Here is a 19,214-nt window from a genome sequence, read left to right on the forward strand (position 1 = left end):
TATTTTAGTATCTGGAAATGGGGTCATACCATAACAAATGCCTTAAAATTTGGGAGTAGTTTGGAACCAGAGAACATCTGAAAAGATTTTTAGGAATATATTGGAGAAGCAACAATTTTTATAAACAAATTGTTAACACAACTGTGGATATTGAGGACACAGACAGTGAGGATTTACAAGGAAATGGCACACATGCTATTGAAAATTGAAGGAACTGAAATCGTTGTTAAACTGTGATAAATAGGTCTGCAACATCACTGGCAGTAACATGGAAAGTAGAGCATGTGTCAAATGAACTAAGGAGATGTCTAAGCAAATTGTCGAGATACCATATAGTTTCTTTTTGCTGCTTATGGTAAAATGCAAAGGGAGAGAGTTAAATTGTGGGAAGAACTGTTAGTCACAAAGGAACCAGGACTTTCTGGATTTGAATTCTCAATGCCTCAGGAAGACAGGTGATGCTTAAGTTAAGAAATGGCTTCATAGTGAAGGTCAAATCAAGGGCACATTCAACAAAACAGTCTAGAAGTGAAACCCAGGGTGGAATTAGAAAATCTTTGCAGACCTCAGAAAGTCCAAAGTTGATATCCCAGAGTACTATTGAGTCACACAAAGATCCTTTAGATACATTTAGGGTGTGCCTCATAGATCCTCTTAAGTGAACAACAGGGCCTCTAAAAAGCCTAAGGGCTTATCTAAAAGGGATTTGGAGTTACGGCTATTATCTAATGGAGTGAACCACAAGGAAATTCTAAGGAGACCCACAAAGTTTTTGAGATAATTATATTAGGAGAAAAAACGACCAGTTTAGATTGAAGCAGTCAGAGAGAGTACAAATTGAAAAAGAGCATGCAGACCCCAAAAATTCTACTGGCAAGAAGCAGGCTGACAAAACTACTCAGCTGCAAACAAGTGCTATATTTCATGAAAAAGAAAGATGACTTACAGGATGAAATCAAGAGCCATGGAGAATTTCATCCAGGCCTTAAGAACTAATCAAGGAGATTCCAATATATTTTTACAACTAGATTTTAAAATTACTATGGACCAGTGAGTTCTTTATGGTCTCAATTTTTTGCTTTTTTGAACAAGAACATAGCAATTTTTCAATCCTTGTCTTATGCTGGATATGTGCAGGGACAGATAACTTCTGTCCTTAATTTCACAAATTTACACATAAGAAGAAGTTACACGTAAGGAATTATACTTAAAGAAATACACCTGAGGCACCTCATCCATAGCTGGACCTGATTCAAATAATACCATGCTGAAGTTTGAGCTGAGATTATAATAGGATGAGACTTTTATGGCCATTTAGAGGGTATACATGTATTTTGCATGTGAGACTGACAGGACAGATTAAGGGCCAAAGGGAACATTGTGTTAGGCAACTTGTAAGATGTCCCATCCAATCCAGCTCCTGGTAATCACATCCTTGTGTGATTCTTTTTTCTGAGTGTGGGCCAGATTAAGTGATTTGTTTTTATTGCATAGAATGCCACAGAGTTCATGGGACATCACTTTTGAAAACATGTCTCCAAGAAGACAATTTGTACTGTCTTGGGCATCCTCTTTCACTCTCTCGGTCACTTGCTTTGAAGAAACCTGCTGCCATGTTGTGAGGTGCCCTATGGAGAGGCCCACATGACAAGTAACTTATGTCTCTGGTAAAAGGCAGAGAGAACCTGAGGCCTCTAAACAGCCCCACAAGTGATCTTGGAAGTGAATCTTCCCTCCTAAAAGCTTTAAGATACCTGCAGTTCTGGCCAATACCTTGACTGCAGCTCTGTGAAAGTCCTTGAGCTAAAGGCACCTAGCTAAGATATATTTCCTGACTGTTGACCTACCAAAAAAGAAAGAGACAACAACTATTTGTATTGTTAGGCAGAATATTTGGGGGTAATTAGTTACAAAACAGTAGATAACCAATACATCTAATCTAACCCAAGCCAACTGATAATGTTGCTTAATGGCCTAAATATAGAAATTTATGTAAATGGTATGTGCATGCTTAAACTAACAATAAAACCACATATTCTGCAGTCATTGGATGACATTTGAATCTGTAAAAAACTGTCAGTCACTATCCCTTTAACTTTGGTTTCTGTACTATCTTATCCTCGCTTTCTTGTGGGATTCCAATTAAACATGTATTAAAACTTCACAATATAAATTATATATCTTTTATCCCCCTTTCTAACTTTTTGTCTTTCTGTGCTTCAATCTGCATGATTTTTTGTGAGTTATCATCTAAGTTATTCCTTCCCTCTTTAGCTATGTCTACTCTATTCTTAAAACCATCGACTGATTTTTAAATTTCATTTATTATATTTTTAAGCTTTAGAATATTAATCTGTCACTGACAACTCCAATATCCAGAATTCTTGGATAGGCTCATTTTATTTTTACTTTTTCTGTTGCTTTATGTTCAGGCTGTCTTATACCACCAAGTCTCAATCAGATAAACTTACCATATTTTTACTGTTTACAGAAAAATTCTAAACTTATCATATTTTTACTGTTTACAATAAAATAATGTTTATCTAATTGAGACTTGCTGGTAAGTCAGGCAGTCTAGCTAGGCATGGTGGCTAATTCCTGTAATCCCAGCACCTTGGGAAGCTGAGACGGGAGAATCACTTGAGTCCAAGAGTTTGAGACCAGCCTGGGCAACAGAGTGAGACTCTGTCTCTACAAAAAAAAAATGAAAAAAAAAAAAAAAAAAAAACAGCCAGGTATGGTGGTGCGTGCCTGTATTTTGAACTAATCAGGAGGCTGAGGTGGAAAGATCATGTGAGCCTGGGAAGCTGAGATTGCAGTGAGCCATGATTGTGCCACTGCACTCCAGCTTGGGTCACTGAGAAAGACTCTACCTCAAAAAAAAAAAAAAAATAGTAAGCACGTGCCTTCATAGATTGTGCTTTTACAGGTACCTGGATACTCTTATAGTCTGGGATTCAGTCCAATTTCAGTGATTGAGGTACAATCCTCACAAAGGCATCTCTCTTCATTTGTAGCTTTTAAGGATCTCAATCCAAAGCTAAAGTGGCTCACCAGAGCACTTCTTCTTTTAACAGATCTTGAATACCAATCCACATTGTCACAGTCCCTAGAGCTTGTCCAAAGCAGTGCTCATTCTCTCCCTATTTCAGACTCTCCTTTATCAATCATCATTTGTCCTTTGCAGAAAAATGGCCAAAAGCCAATGCCAACTTTTGGACCTGTCTTCTCTTTAATCCCAAACCACTGTAAAGATAATTATCTTATTACTAAAACATTAATAGGAGGCTCATTCAGATCACATAGAGGCAAGGGGACAGGAACTAACATTTGTGGGCAATGAGGATATGACATATGTTTATTATATGATATCTCTTTTATTCATCACTTTTTAAATGTGATCTGTAAGGTAATTCTCTTCTCCTTATTTTTCCTGAAGAAAAACCTGAGATTCATAGGGATTAATATATCTTCCCCAGGAAGTCAGCGAAGAATGGAAACAGAATTTGTATCCCAAGTGTGCTTGACATCCAAGACACAGCCTCTACTATATCCTCTATGCTGACCTCTCTTTAGGCTTCCATTAGAGTTAGAAAGAAGAGAGATTTTTAGCATTTTATTTGCAAATAACAAAATAAGCAAAAACCCACTCTACTGGAACAAATACTACTTACATATCCTAGAGTTTTCAACTTTGGAAATCATATATTTAATAGCTCTATATTCTGCACTCTTCTGAATTTGCTAAGCCTCTGACAAACTGATATTTCTGCTTCTTATGAGATACAATATTTGTAATAAAAGAAGAGACAAAGTCATAACTGGAGAACTTGATAAAAAATAATCTATACTTGCTGATATGGTTTGGCTGTATCTCCCCCAAATCTCATCTTGAATTCCCACATGTTGTGGGAGGGACCCAGTGGGAAGTAATTGTATCATGGGGGCAAGTCTTTCCCATGCTGTTCTCATGATGGTGAATGAGTGTCATGATACCTGATGGTTCTATAAGGAGGAATTGACCTGCACAAGCTCTCTCTCTTTGCCTGCTGCCATCCATGTAAGACATTACTTGCTTCTCCTTGCCTTCCATCACGATTGTGAGACTTTCCCAGCCATATGGAACTGTAAGTCCATTAAACCTCTTTCTTTTGTAAATTGCCCAGTCTCAGGTATGTCTTTATTAGCAATGTGAAAACAGACTAATACAGTAAATTGGTAATGAGAGTGGGGTGCTACTGTGAAGATACCCAAAAATGTGGAAGCAACTTTGGAACTGGGTAACAGGCAGAGGTTGGAACAGTTTGGAGGGCTCAGAAAAAGACAGGAAAATGTGGGAAAGTTTGGAACTTCTTAGAGACTTGTTGAATGGCTTTGCCCAAAATGCTAATAGTGATATGGACAATAAAGTCTGAGGTGGCCTCAGATGGAAATGAGGAATTTGTTGGGAACTGGAGCAAAGGTGATTCTTGTTATGGATGGAAATGAGGAACTTGTTGGGAACTGGAGCAAAGAGACTGGCGGCATTTTGCCCCTGCCCTAGAGATTTGTGGAACGTTGAACTTGAGACAGATGATTTAGGGTATCTGGCAGAAGAAATTTCTAAGCAACAAAACATTCAAGAGGTGATTAGGGTGCTGTTAAAGGCATTCAGTTTTAGAAATTTGTAAGCAACAAAACATTCAAGAGGTGACTTGAGTATTCAGTTTTGTAAGAAAAGCAGAGTACAAAACTTCAGAAAATGTGCAGCCTGACAATATTATAGAAAAGAAAATCCCATTTTTTTTAGGAGAAATTCAACCTGGCTGCAGAAATTTGCGTAAGCAATGAGTAACTGAATGTGGATCACCAAGACAATGGGGAAAATGCCTCATGCCTCCAGGGCACATCAGAGACTTTTGTGGCAGCCCCTTCCATCACAGACGGGGAGGCCTAACAGGAAAAAGTGGTTTCATGGGCCAGGCCCAGGGTCCCCCTACTGTGTGCAGCCTAGGGACTTGGTGCCCTGCATCCCAGCAGCTCTAGCCAAGGCTGAAAGGAGCCAACATAGAGCTCAGGCCATGGCATCAGAGGATGCAAGCCTCAGGCCTTGGCAGGTCCACTTGGTGTTGAGCCTGCCAGTGCACAGGGGTCAAGAATTGGGGTTTGGGAACCTCTGCCTAGATTTCAGAGGTTGTATAGAAACACCTGGATGTCCAGGCAGAAGTTTGCTGCAGGGGTGGGGCTCTCATGGAGAAACTCTGCTAGGGCAATGCAGAAGGGAAATGTGGGGTTGGATCCCCCACACAGAGTCCCTACTGGGGAACCACGTAGTGGAGCTATGAGAAGCACATTAGACCCCAGGATGGTAGGTCCACTGACAGCCTGCACCATGTGCCTGGAAAAGCTGTAGACATTCAATTCAATGACAGTACATGAAAGCAGCCGGGAGGCGGGCTGTACCCTACAAAGCCACAGGAGCAGAACTGTCCAAGACCATGGGACACCGCCTCTTGCATCAGCATGACCTGGATGTGAGACATGGAGACAATGGAGATCATTTTGGAATTTTAAGATTTGACTGCCCTGCTGGACTTTGGACTTGCATGGGGCCTGTAGCCCCTTTGTTTTGGCCAGTTTGTCCCATTTGGAACAGCTGTATTTACCCAATGCCTGTACCTCCATTATATCAAGAAAGTAACTAACTTGCTTTTGATTTTACAGGCTCATAGACAGAAGCAACTTGCCTTGTCTCTGATGAGACTTTGGACTGTGGACTTTTGAGTTAATGCTGAAATGAGTTGTTAAGACTTTGGGGGACTGTTGGGAAGACATGATTGGTTTTGAAATGTAAGGACATGAGATTTGGGAGGGGCCAGGGGTGGAATGATATGGTCAGGCTGTGTCCTCACCCAAATCTCATCTTCCCATGTGTTGTGGATAGGACCTGATGGGAAGTAATTGAATCATGTAGGCAGGTCTTTCCCATGCTGTTCTTGTGATAGTGAATAAGTGTCATGAGATCTGATTTTTTGTTTGTTTGTTTGTTTGTGTATTTGAGGCAGAGTCTCACTCTGGTCACCCAGGCTGGGGTGCAATGGCATGATCTTGGCTCACTGCAACTCGCGCCTCTTGGGTTCAAGCAATTCTCCTGCCTCAGCTTCCCAAGTAGCTGGGGTTACAGGCACTCACCACCATGCCAAGCTAATTTTTGTATTTTTAGTAGAGACAGGGTTTCACCATGTTGACCAGGCTGGTCTCAAACTCCTGACCTCAGGTGATCCACCCACCTCGGCCTACCAAAGTGTGGGATTACAGGCACCAGCCACTGTGCCCGGCCAATCTGATGGTTTTGAAACAGGGAGTTGCCCTGCACAAGCCCTCTTTCTTTCCCTGCTGCTCTCCATGTGAGACATGACTTGCTCTTCCTTGCCTTCCACCATGATTGTGAGGCTTCCCCAGCCACATGGAACTATAAGTCCATTAAACCTTTTTAGTAAATTGCCCAGTCTCGGGTATGTCTTTATTGGCAGTGTGAAAACGAACTAATACACTTGCACTCTCCAAAGAGTGGTCTGCAGACAACCTGGTCTGCTAATTGTTATCAGTTCATGAAGAGAAAGGGGCAGAAAAACAGTTGAGAGTCAGTATTTGCAAATCTTCACAGCAACTTGACGTTGCCACGACATCTGTGTATGTGAGCAGTGGACTCCCTTGCATGAACAAGATTTAGGCTGATCTGGGTGTTGCTGAGCCAATGTACTGAGTCACATCACATGTGGCACTGCATGCTGTCAGGCACAAGAGGACACAGTGGGGCAAGGATCTATGAACCAGTGGCAATTTTAAAACCATATTTTTCACAGCAAATAATTTGAGAAGCACTGATCGTTTACCAGGGTCAGTTTATATGCTACTCTGGGTGGGGGCTCTTGTTTTCCTTTATGGAAAAAGCTACCCTCCCAGAAGCTGGTGCTTTGCAGAGTCTTGCTGCCAAGCCTGTAGACCTAGGATCCCATGCACATGCCAACTGCCCTCTGGCAAGATTATATCTATGGAGCTTGGCTTCTCCAGTGACTAACTGGACAGGAAGGAGACACAACTTGGAAGTGGAGGGAACATCTGAGAGAGGTGGTAGGTAAATTCTTTTTTCTTTCCCTCTCCAGGTCAGCTCCACAGCACCATAACACACCCTCAGATCTGTTTGCCCTCCTTCTGGACTTCATGTTCCTTTTCCCTCACACAAGCTTCCCAGGGCTTGCATACTCCAATAAAGCATTCACATATAAGCTTTTGCCTCAGGTTCTATTTCTAGAGAACCTGAGCCAAGACATGTACTATGTAAAATGAACCTATGAATGACTATTCTAATGCTTTTGACCGGTGCTTCTCAAAGTGTGACCACCAGACCAGTAGTATCAGCATCATTCACAAATTGTTAAAAATGCAATTCTTGCGTCCCATCCAGAACTACTAAATCAGAAACTCTTGGTGTGAGCCCCATAAATCTGTGTTTTAACAAGTTCCAGATGATTCTGTTTTAAGTTTGAGAACTACTGCTTTACACTGACAATGAGAACCGGAAAATGTTCCTTCTTCTTAAAGTGTATCAATCTGCTAAATCTTAGCTCAAGACTGGACCGTTTTGTAGGCAAAATCCATTATGCTAACTTGACAGTATTATAATAGCATATATCTAGTATCAAAATGTAACATTTTTATCTTAGTGTGAGATCAACCGAAAAAAGAATGTTGCATAGCACATTTGTCATAACTTCTATCTTTTTAAACCAAACTTTCTTTTATATATTTTTTCATAACTTAGACCCATATAGAGGAAATTTAACCCTCTAAATCATTATCCCTGCCTTTTTAGAACGGAAGCATCATTCTGTTGAGTACTTCATTTATTTTCCTCTCATTGCCTCCTTCCTGGTTGATCTACCCTCCAAAATTGCTATCTAAAGTAGTAACTACTTTGTCTCAAATAAAGCATATTAAAAGTAATGTTTAGGCTTCTGTGACATACCTGGAGATCTATAGAGCTCCCCAAGGCTGTGGACATCGATGTTTGGAACCAGTACTCTGATCTACAACACAGACTGCAAATTAAAATCACCTGGGGAATTTTAAAAGCCTACTCATACATTTGGCCCAACCCAAAGAAACTGATATAGTTGGTCAGCATGTGAGACCCAGGTACTTAACATCTATTTCAGAAGCCTCATATGAGTATTCTAATGTGTAGCCAGGGTTGCAAAACACTTTGAGTCCAACTGTAGCTCATAGAGTGCTTGATTTTTGCTCCTTGACCTAAGCCCTGGGATAAACACACTATTTCAGGTGTTTCTGCCTTTCCAAGACAACTTAAAAGGAAAGCCACCACTACAACCACCTCACAACAGTCATGAAGACTTCTAGTAAAATCACATTCTGCAAGTTGAAGCCAAAAGACAAACCAGAGTCCTTGTAAAATTACTCTCAAACTGAACCTTCAAAGGATATAGACATCTGGGTTTTGTTAAAAAATAGTTTGCAACCTTCCTGTGGAATTTTCATTGTCTTAGTCCCTGCTCAAAGTTGCAGTCAGAGAAAACTTCGTCTCCAATCATCCCAGCCCAAGGACTGCAGCCTGCTGCTCTCCAAGGGCAGAAGGCAGGATGGGAAAGGTGTGCACATTGACACAGAAGGTGAGCTCTCAGACTCCATGCAGCTCCTTGGTGCAGTCTCGGGGCCGGGCCGGCTCTGGAGGAGCACTGTCAAGACACAGGTACTCCTGAGCCAACACCCAAGATTCCGCACACCAGCTTTTAGCCTTATCCTGTAGGGTGGCTTGTACTGAAATGTTTGTGTTTGATTCTCACTTTCTATTCCCTTAGTGAAAAATCCCATTATCTCTAACAGCTGTGTGTCAAGAAAAAACATGAATTTTGTGTAACAAAAAAGAATCCCATACTTGTTTCTCCAGATAGCCTTAGGAAAAACAATTTAATCTCACTTTCTTTATTTATACTATAAAGACTTTGTGCGGAAAGGGGCTAGGTACTTTAAGGTGGGAAACTTTTGAAAGAATGAATTAATCTCTATAAAACAGAAGGAAGTTTATAATTATTACTATTTTTTAACAGCCTGGACCAAAAAAATGGAACAAATGTGCCACTAAAATAGTATTTGAAATTTACCATCTCCAGATAAATTCACAAAGGGGAAGAAAACCAAAAAGGTGACACACACTGCTTGTGTAAGCTTGGAAATTGATTTCCAAAGCATCAGAGCTCACTACAAAAGAACTTCACAGTTTAATTAGGATGGCTGAAATCCAGAGTCTATATTTAGGATAAGCTGGAAATTACAGTGTAGAAATGAGAATCATCTAGCAAGAGCCGAAATGGGGAGGGAGGGTGTCTATGGAAAAATCACCACAGCATTTTTCAGCTAACCATAAAATGTCTTAACTTTGTATTTCTCTGGACACACACTAAATAATCTCTAATGATTTTACCTTTTCAGCTGAGGAATGTGTGTTTTAAATTTGCCTTCATACATGTTACCCACATTCTCAATACCTGTATGATCTGCTTAAGTGCAGATGAATTTGGCATTTAACTCACAACATATCAAGAGAATCTCATTAAAATTCTGAATGTATATAAACATATTTTATACCATTAATATTTTGGCTTCTTATTTTTAAGTGGTTGGCAAAGTACTCATGGCACTATATCATTAATTTCTTAAATATTCCTGTTTTCTTCTCATCATTGATATATCATCAAATAAATTAGTTCATACCCAAAATGTGACAGAAAGAACCATATGATTGATTTTTTTTTTGAATTTTTACTTCTGGAAATGTTTAAGATGATTTTGTACAAAATATATTGGCTTACAATCTAATAATTTATTAGAGGAATACACGATTATTCATGACCACAATTATGGCTTCTGGATGTTGAATGAGGGTGTTTATCTTCTTCCTCTTTTTCTTCTTTATAGTGACCTGGCTCTGAATTTAAATATGCTTGTCAGTAATTTCCCTAAAAGCCGTTTAAATGGTCTAAATAATATACTCAAAATTGTTAAGAAAATAAATCGTTTTAGCAAACTGACCTCATCAGCAAAGATGCTCTAATGCACAATGACTATACAGGCAGAAAGACACAGAGAGAAATTGAATCGCAAGAGTAGAGTTTGAAATTCATTTAAATTAAAGTTACTTGCTTTGGCTGAAGGTTTAATTTTAAATTACAAGGAAGGAAATACTCCAGGTAAAATAGCTCTTACTTAATTTTAACTAACAAATTTCAGATATCCAGCTTAGAGCTTCAGTGTGCACTAGTCACCTACTAGTGAATTAATTTATCCTCATTAATTTTGCAAAAGTACACACGTGGCCCTACTCCATCATTCCAAGGCCAGGCCTCTCATTCAGTGTGATGACTCAAATTTTAAAATGGCAAGAAATTTGCCGAATTCCAGCTCTGAAGACCCAATCTAATTAAGTTGAGTTTCCTTGCTTTTATGTTAATGCTAATTGAACAACGACTATATGACAGGTACAGCAATTCGCTCCTTTAGTCCTTATTACTTAGTGATTGTTGTTGGCATTCTACAAATGAATAAACTGAGGTTAAGTATGATTTAGTAATTTGGTGCCACAGCCTTAATGTAGACTACACTTCTAAGCAAACATTGTCCCCGTGCTGTGCCGGTCACTGTTTTGATCTCCAAGGAGGCAGTGTCGGAAAGATGTAGATGACTGTTCCAAGACTTTCCTGACATTTGGATGAAAAAATGAGCACTGAAAGTGTCTCAGAGATTGAAGGTTAAAGTAACAGAATTGGTGGTTATCTTTTGTGAGGAAGCAGGAAAGGGGGTCGAGGCTGAAATAACAACTCCGGCTGCCATCAATTTCTATCGAATTGGCTGCTGTCTGGAACATTCTGCAAATCTTACTGCTTATTTTAACTCAAATGGAAAACCCTCAGTTTTTCATCCTCAAAAAACTGTCTTATACTTTTAAACCAATGAATCCGAAGCAGAGCCAGTGATTTCTGCAGCAAGGCAGGCAAAGCCGTCAGTCACGCCCACTCCAGGTCCCCAGTGGACCCAGGGAGCGGCTCCCCGGCAGGCAGAGCGGCCCCCGGGCTGGAAGCTAGTCCTTCCGCATGCGCATGCGCAGGCGCTGGTGTGGCTGGCAGGCACCGGGAAAATAGAGAACTCAGGGGAGGGGCAAGGTCCCTGGCATTGAGGAGACTCACCCAAGGAAAAGTTGTGCCTAACACTGCCACCGGGTGGTCTTTCCTGGGAGAGGTTTATTAAAATAAATAAAAAAAAAACCTCCTAGGAAGTTTCCCTGCTGATGATAAGAATCTAATGAAGTCTCACATGTATCATAAGTTTGCACTCTAAATGACTCTGGAGGATCCCACCAGCCAAATCCAGAATGTGCCAATCTTTAAGACATAACCTGCTGATTTGAACAAACTGATGTTAGGAAAGAAAAAAGAATGAAACGGAGGTAGTAAGTAGAAAGACAGGCAGGAGAGGGTCACTATTTATTTCAAGACTACCTAATAGATCAATGAAATGCACTCAATGTATGGATCTTTTATGGGTCTTGATTCAAACAAACCACGATTAAAAGTTACCTTCGAGCCAATGTTGGACAATTGGTTAAGACCTGGGTAATTAGATGACATTAAGAAATTATTGTTAATTTTGCCAATAATGGTATTGAGATTAATTTTTACAATGGGGGAAGGGTTTTAGCTATGAGATAGAGAGTATCCATTGGTGAAATGATGTAGTATCAGGGATTTGCTTTAAAGTATCCCAGAAAACAGTGGGGCTGGAATAGATGAAAGGAGACTGGAAGAATGTTGATAACCTGTTGAATGTGGAGGATGAGCACATTGGGGGGGTTCTTTTCTTGTTCTTTAGGCTAAAATACAGTATTTGAAAATATCTACAATAAAGTTTCTTTGCTAAGTTGCAGGGGAAATGATTGATGACTCTAAGTTAAGTAAAATACTATATAAAGGTTGGTGCAAAAGTAATTGCAGTTTTTGTCATTACTTTCAATAGCAAAACCTGCAATTACTTTTGCACTAACCTAATATATAAAAATATTGCTTTTTTAAATCTATCTTGTGGCAAAGTTTCATGAGCATATCACCTTTCTCTTCACACACAGAGACACACATAGTTACCATATTAATTGTTACAAATGTCATATGTATTGCTGTAAATAGGCATCAAATCCTACCAAAAACTTGGCTTTCGAAGTAGTAACAACTTTATTAACCAAAGCATTCACAATTCCACTTTATAAGCCTAGCAATATTAGAAATCCATTTTGTCCTCTCTGATTAAGGGCTTTTCTCAGTGAAACAATTTATACTCTCTAATTTATATATTTCCCCTTCATTCATTTCTATGACATGGAAAGATAGAAAGCCAGTATATGAGATGTCTACTTCTCTTTTTTTAAAGCTCATTCCTTGGACACATGTAAATATATCTCTCTAGTACTTGAAGGAAAACATCATTATTGTTGATAATGATACAACATAGTATCTGCATTCTGAAAGTCAAGTTGATATTCTGTATCTAAATTCCAAAAGAGTAGCACTCACACAATAAGATATTGTTTATATGCTCAGGAAATGAAGAAAATCAGAGCATTCTCATAAAATTGGGCATCAATCTGCTTTGATTTTCCGGCTTGAATTTCAAGAGTGACAACTCTGCCCATAGTGTAACCATTCATTTACAAAAAGTTCGAGATATTTTCTCCAAAGATTTGTATTAGTTTTTGATGTTCTGTTTTTTGTTTGTTTGTTTGTTTGTTTTGCTTGGGAGTGGGTGGGGTGGAACGTAAATAAACATACCAAATATGTTCGGGGCAGTGGTAACCCTCCTTGTTAATCATGTGTTTTGTTTCTGAATCGAGACGATCACTTCAGGGGATTAAAAGGTGCTGAAAAATCATTGGATACTTTTCAATTTTCCCCTAATTGCCATTTCTCTTACCCAAAAGAGGAGAGCTGGTTTTGCTTCACAGATTTCAGGGAAGTCTTCATCTCTGATCATATACTCATGCAGAGAGACTTCCACTGGCCTCTCATTAAATTACTAACTTGGTTACCAGAATAACTTATTTCATCTCTCAGTTTCCCTCATTTAAAAATGGGCGTGAATCATACCAAGGTTGTGAGGATCCAGGTGACTCTATTCCCTCAAAGTGCCCAGGGAAAAGTAAGCCTGTGAGAGCAGCAGCTAAGCCCAGCCAACAGGCAGGGCCCACTCAGCTCTCACCCCACTGCCCGCCTTCACACTCACACCCCAGATGGGACCAGTCTCTGCCCAGGGGGAAGAAACGCAGGCAAGATTATGACCTCTTCCCCGTCCATGCCTTTCTAATTCAGGGCTTCAGCATCTTCTAGTCCCTCTGCCTAGAAACTCCCCCATCAATGCAACTGGCCAGCTCCTGCTTTTTCCTCAAGCCTCTGTTAGCTGCTCGGTAACCCCACTTCTAAGAAGGTGAAGTGCCCCAAAAATCTCCTTACAATTCCTGACTTTTCAATATGTATTGTTGAACAAGAGTAGTTGTTGAATAACTAAACACCACTCTCACTGGATGGTGAGTTCCAGCAGGGCCGGGGTGCCTGTCATTTCCACTGCTATGCCCCATGTGCTTGGCACATAGGAGGTCCTGAATAAATATATGTGACAGGAGCTTGCACTCTATAGAGAACATACACAGCTTTACAGAAAGCGACAGGAGGGATAGCCAACATGCCTCACAGGAAGGTAACGGGAGGGGGTCAGTTGTCATAGGAGGCTTCCAGGAGGAAGTGCCTTTCTCCAAGTGAGCAGGCAATTGTAGATACACGGAGAGACGCAAAAAGGTAAGGGCAATCATCACTGCAATTTATTGATTGTTTACAACGTGCTCAGACTATTCTAAACAGTGAAGTGAACATGTATCATTTTTTCTAATCCTTACAGTAGTCCTGAAGAATTAGGAACTATAATAATACCCACTGTACAGGTGAAAAAACTAGGATACAGGAAAATTAAGCAGATATCCAATGTCTGGTGCTAGTGGGCAATGGAGTTATTTATTATTTATTATTCATTTATTTTGAGATGGAGTCTTGCTCTGTCACCCAGGCTGGAGTGCAGTGGCGTGATCCCGGCTCACTGCAACCTCTGCCTCCCAGGTTCAAATGATTCTCCTGCCTCAGCCTCCCGAGTAGCTGTGATTACAGGCATGTGCTACCACGCCCGGCTAATTTTTTGTATTTTTAGTAGAGATGGGGTTTCACCAGGTTGGCCAGGCTGGTCTTGAACTCCTGACCTCGGGTGATCTGCCCATCTCAGCCTCCCATAGTGCTGGGATTACAGGCCTGAGCCACCATGCCCGGCCAATGGAGTCATTTATGAGCATACGTGGGGTATCTGGGGACTGTTCTCCTACCCACTAGGCTGTGCTGCTTACAAAACCCCCAGAACAGTGCCTGCATCCCAGGCCTGTCTATAGCTGCAGGGACATCCACAAAACACCCACACCTAGAGAAAGAAAGAGAGACACGCAGAGAAAGCATCTTTTCTTCTAACCTACAGTGCAAGCACTTACTTTTTGGCATTTCTTTTAGCCTATAGAACAGGTCTACATGTTAATAGGTGCCCCAAAATAGTTGCTGAGTGATCAAGTAGGAGGCTCTTACCTAACCTCCTGCTAAGCGTACAGTTTACCCATATACGTATCCTGAAATATAGCTGCAATGAGTAGTTGATTAGTAAGAGCATTTATAGGAGTGCTCATTATTCTTATAAGAGTACGTATGAGAATAGGAGTGATGTGGCTTTAGACAAGTTATTTAACTTCTCTGTGCCTCAGTTTCTGCCTCTTTAAAGTAGGATTAATAGAAGTACCTGCCTCATGCTGTTGCTGTGAGGGTTAAGTGAGAAAATCCATTAAATGTGTGCAACACTGCCCAGGCCTCATTCGGCTCATGTGCCCTGGTACACTAATAGTTCTGCACTAGTGCTGGTATGCTGCTAGCTCCCAGTGACCTGGGCCATTTGCTGGAAGGGGAGAACAGAAACAATAATGGAAGGTAGCCCTCTGGCCTTCCTAGAGGCAGTCTTTGAAGAGCACATTCAAAGCCTCATTTCCTTGCTCCCAGTACATGGGCTTTCTTTGCACCCATGGCTCCAGCCATTGCGGATTTTCTCCTGAAGAAGGAAGCACTGCTTTCCACCAGGTGAGCAGGGCAGTTGTGGCCAGGAGTAATCCAGGAGTCTCAGAAAAAGAGAAACAAGGACACTCACAACAGCAACGTGAAGAATGGAACGGTTAGGCCAGACATCCCTCTAACCTCAGTGACTGGACAGTGAGCCAGTGCAGGAGGGGTTGGGAAGCCCTACTTCCTATTGCCTCCTGACCCTCCAGCCACCTTTGGCCCTGCAAGACCAGAAAAGAGATCCTCAGCCTGAGATGTCAGCAGAGGGCAAAACAGGCCCAGGCAGAAGACAGCCAGCCAAGAGGAAGAAAACACATTTGGCCCAAGGCACTGGCCCTGCTCCAGCCTGGATTGACCATCCCACCTCCCAGTCAGGAGGGACTGCCAAGCAAATCAGTCCTCCCGCCTGGATGCAATTAGCTATCGACAGGCTCTGGGAATCTGCGGGCAAATGTGCCCATATTGCAACCTTAGTTCTTTTCCAAAGCCAAAAATTTTTTTAAAAACCTTCTGCAGGGGCAGAAATATCTGAGACAAGGTGGCCTCTGCTGACCACCAGGTCACCACGGAGGTTCCTGGTCATAAACTGCTATCCATTAATCACCCTGACAGGGGTAATTACAAAGCGGACATTCTACAAAGGGAATGTTGCATTTCCATGCTACATGGGAACTGACAAGGGAATGGGTAATTGGAAACATTTTTGGAAAAACAAATACTATAATCCCAAATTGCCTTTAATTAGAAATATAAGCAGGTATGCATTTCATCCATTCATTCAATCAATATTTATAAGGCATGGCATAGTAGGAGAGAAACTTTTAAACAATAAGGATTTGGAAAGAAGAGTAGTACGGAAACATTTAGGCATAAAGCATTTACGAGAAAAACATTAAAACACAAATGTAAGCCTTGGTCTGTGCTTCCAAGTGTCTTGCAACTAAATGGGAAAACGAGTTATATACAAGTGTAGAGGTAAAGGTCAATATAAGCCCACTGTAATGCAGGTCCAGTGACTGGTCCATCCCAGCAGTGGCATAAGGGCTTGAAGGAGTGAGATGTCATTGATGGCTGAAGACGTTTCACGCAGAGGCTGGGACAATAAGGACTTTGAGAGGCTTGAGTAACAGAGAGAAGAAATTCCATCTAGAAAAGAGTGAGATTTATTAGAAGAGTCACCTGGTTTTAGAGAAGAAATGATGACCGAGAATTATGGAGAATAACATGAATTAGGTAGATTGGAACTGTGTCATGAGCAGATGAAATCCCCAACAATGTGTCAGATTATGCTCTGTCAATTGCTAGTAAGAGGGACTGACTCAAAGTGACTTGAATAAAAAGGGAGAAAAAGAGACAACTTACTGGAGGTGTCATGGTATCTCCTGACATGGCGGATCTCAGCAGCCAAGGCTCAGGACGCACAAACCCTGGCACACATCGGGGAGCCATGGCAACAGGAGACCTTAGCACAGGGCCTGCCGTTCATGTTCATGTGACTACCTGTCCATGACATCTGATCTCAGGATCTCTCCATTTTCTGTAAAGAGTATCTGTTTGTATACATTGTATCAAAAGCCCGCCCTCTTTGTCAACAGCTATGGCCAAGGGGAGGTGTCAGTGGCCCCTCCATGTATGTCATCAGCATCCCTGGAAGGGGCAATGGCTGTGATCCAGGCAACCACCCAAAGGGAGGGTGGTCTGTTGTTCGGTCTACAATGGGCCAGGCACTTGGCTCTATGATGAGCAAGGTGCACACTGTCCCTTCCTTCATGGCACCGAGAATGGAGTGACATCATCTCATTCCGAAGTTAAGTCCATCCTCCAGGAAGTGGGAAATCGCAAAGATATGCAGCAAGGAAGGAACAAAATTAAAAGGTGGCTTTAAGAGGAGCTTTCTGTCAGTGGCATGCCCTTTGGTTTGGAAGGTCAATCTAACTTGAGGTCAGAGATGTATGTGACAGGGATTCCCAACGAAATTCAAGTGTATGGTAGTGCCACGCCATTCTGGGCCCCCCTACAATTCTGACCCTGTGGATCTAGGTGGAGCCCTGGAATTGGGATCCGGGGAAAGCTCCCCAGAAGCCAATGAGGTAGGAAACTGAACTAGTAATCCTGATAAGCAGCTGTGTGAGGGCAGCAGGTAGACACAGAAGATAGTGCAACATTGGAAACGGCACTGCAAGTTCAAGGATCTGTTTAGATACGGAAGACAGTGATGAAGGAGAAATTGAGGTGATCCCAGTAATTCAAGGTTCAGGAAAAGGGGACAGCACCATCAATCGGAATAAATAATGCAGAGAGGGAGGTAGGAGCATACAGATAAGAATTCTGCATTTGAGTTCTAGCAGGACATCTGAGCAGAGATGGCGAGTAGTCATTGCAGGGGGGAGCAGGGGAGGGGAGTACAAGACTTAGCCCAAAGGAGACAAGTGAATTATCCTCCTAGAGGTTATACTTTATATATGGGTAATACTATATGAACAGAATGTATTCAAAATGATATTAAAATATTAGAACGATAATGAAATCTAAACAGTATTTCAGTGATGCATCTGGATTCAGAGGTAACTAACCATGCTAGATACTTTCCTGAATACATTTCATTTAACCTTCGCAATTACCCTGTCATGGAATGGAGTCTCAGAGCTCTAAATTATGTAAATTGTCCAAAGTAACATACACATAGCGAGATGGAAGCAAGAATCTGAATCCGGATTTTCAGATTCTGCATTCTTTCCATGCCATCAAGTTACCTCCCACAATGAAAAAACAAACGAACAAAACTACCTGTCCAAACAGTCAGAAAATAAGACAAAAATTGATATAGCTATTGCCACCTTGAAATGGAGCTATCTCTTTAACGTCCATATGGATAATTGTTCTGCTTTAGCTCCCATTTTAAAACTTGGAAGATCCGGTGAACTTAGTTCAAAGACAACAGACACCGCATGCTCACAGCATTGGACTCAGTGGTGGAGGGAGTTTTTAAAGCTGCTGCGTGTCATTGCTGCGGAGCCTGTCTGCAGTTTTGGTTCAAGAACCTTTACTGGGGCTCGGCTTGCTAAAGCACAGTTCTTTTCTTCTCCCGGTTTTAATGACTCCACAGTGACACCTGCTGGGAAGAAAGAACTGCTCAGGCCCGGGTCCTCTGCAGGATACTCACAGGGCCATGCTGAGGGGTTTGCAGGGCCATAGAGCATTGGCTGTCCCCTGTGCTTCTGCAGGGGACGCTTCTGCACGGTTGGTGTATCACATGGAGACTGGAGCTCTGCCACACGATTAATACCCAGACCCTGGTGCCCCTCGGAGTTGGGCCGGAGTCCCAGCCTGGCCCCAGATCAGTAGAGCTCCGTGGGACTGTCACGTGCAGAGGACACAGACATCGCCTCAGTTGCCCTGTTTCCACTCCAGCTCCCCGATCCGCCTCCGCCTGCAGCTGTTAGTTCCTCCACCACAGGCCACCCTTGATGCCACTATTTGTTTCCCCATGGATCTCTGTGATCCTGCACTTAGTAACAAAGTAACACTGAAAAAAAAAGTCCCCTGGCATCACTGAGAAGAAGACGACTTCCGCACAAAGTGCCAAAATGTTTTAGAAATAAACGGCAGACAACAGAGTCGTTGCATATTTCACTAGGCAGGATAGTAATTTATGTAATGTATTTTTAACTGTGAGAAGTGATGGGGAAACCACTTAAATATAATGTGAATTGAAGATTTGTCAGTTATGTAGTTCATGCAGTGGCAGATCTAGAAAATGTTATAAAAATTGAAGGATTACCAACAGAGAATGCCTAAAATCAGAACTCTTATTCGAGTTCTAACTCCCCCTATCTCAGGGAATTCTCTGCTTTCTGGGAATATTTTGCTTTCTGTGAAAGGAGCTGGAGTTATACATTGTCTGTCCAATGTTCTTTTTTAATCGGCCTTCCTCATTTTTGTTTTAATTCCTTGGATCTTTATTGCGTCCTCTATATGAGC

At 41.6% G+C, this 19,214-nt stretch overlaps 1 protein-coding gene across 5 annotated transcripts in view; it reads right to left on the bottom strand.

Moving 5' to 3' along the window:
* Positions 1-19,214, bottom strand: part of TMEM182 (transmembrane protein 182) — a 250,522-nt gene that overhangs the window by 126,780 nt on the left and 104,528 nt on the right. The window contains exon 7 of one of the 5 annotated variants that reach the window (XM_063788932.1): positions 15,953-16,379. The exons of 3 other annotated variants lie outside the window; for them this stretch is intronic. In XM_063788932.1, coding sequence (XP_063645002.1) covers positions 16,216-16,379 — 164 coding nt within the window. In that variant the 3' untranslated portion in view covers positions 15,953-16,215. Of the gene's footprint in view, positions 1-15,952; positions 16,380-19,214 lie in introns of those variants that run through there. One more of the 5 variants, XM_009443007.5, reaches the window with a different exon arrangement.

Source organism: Pan troglodytes, chromosome 12 (assembly GCF_028858775.2).
Source record: "Pan troglodytes isolate AG18354 chromosome 12, NHGRI_mPanTro3-v2.0_pri, whole genome shotgun sequence".
In the NCBI taxonomy this organism is placed as follows: Eukaryota; Metazoa; Chordata; class Mammalia; order Primates; family Hominidae; genus Pan; species Pan troglodytes.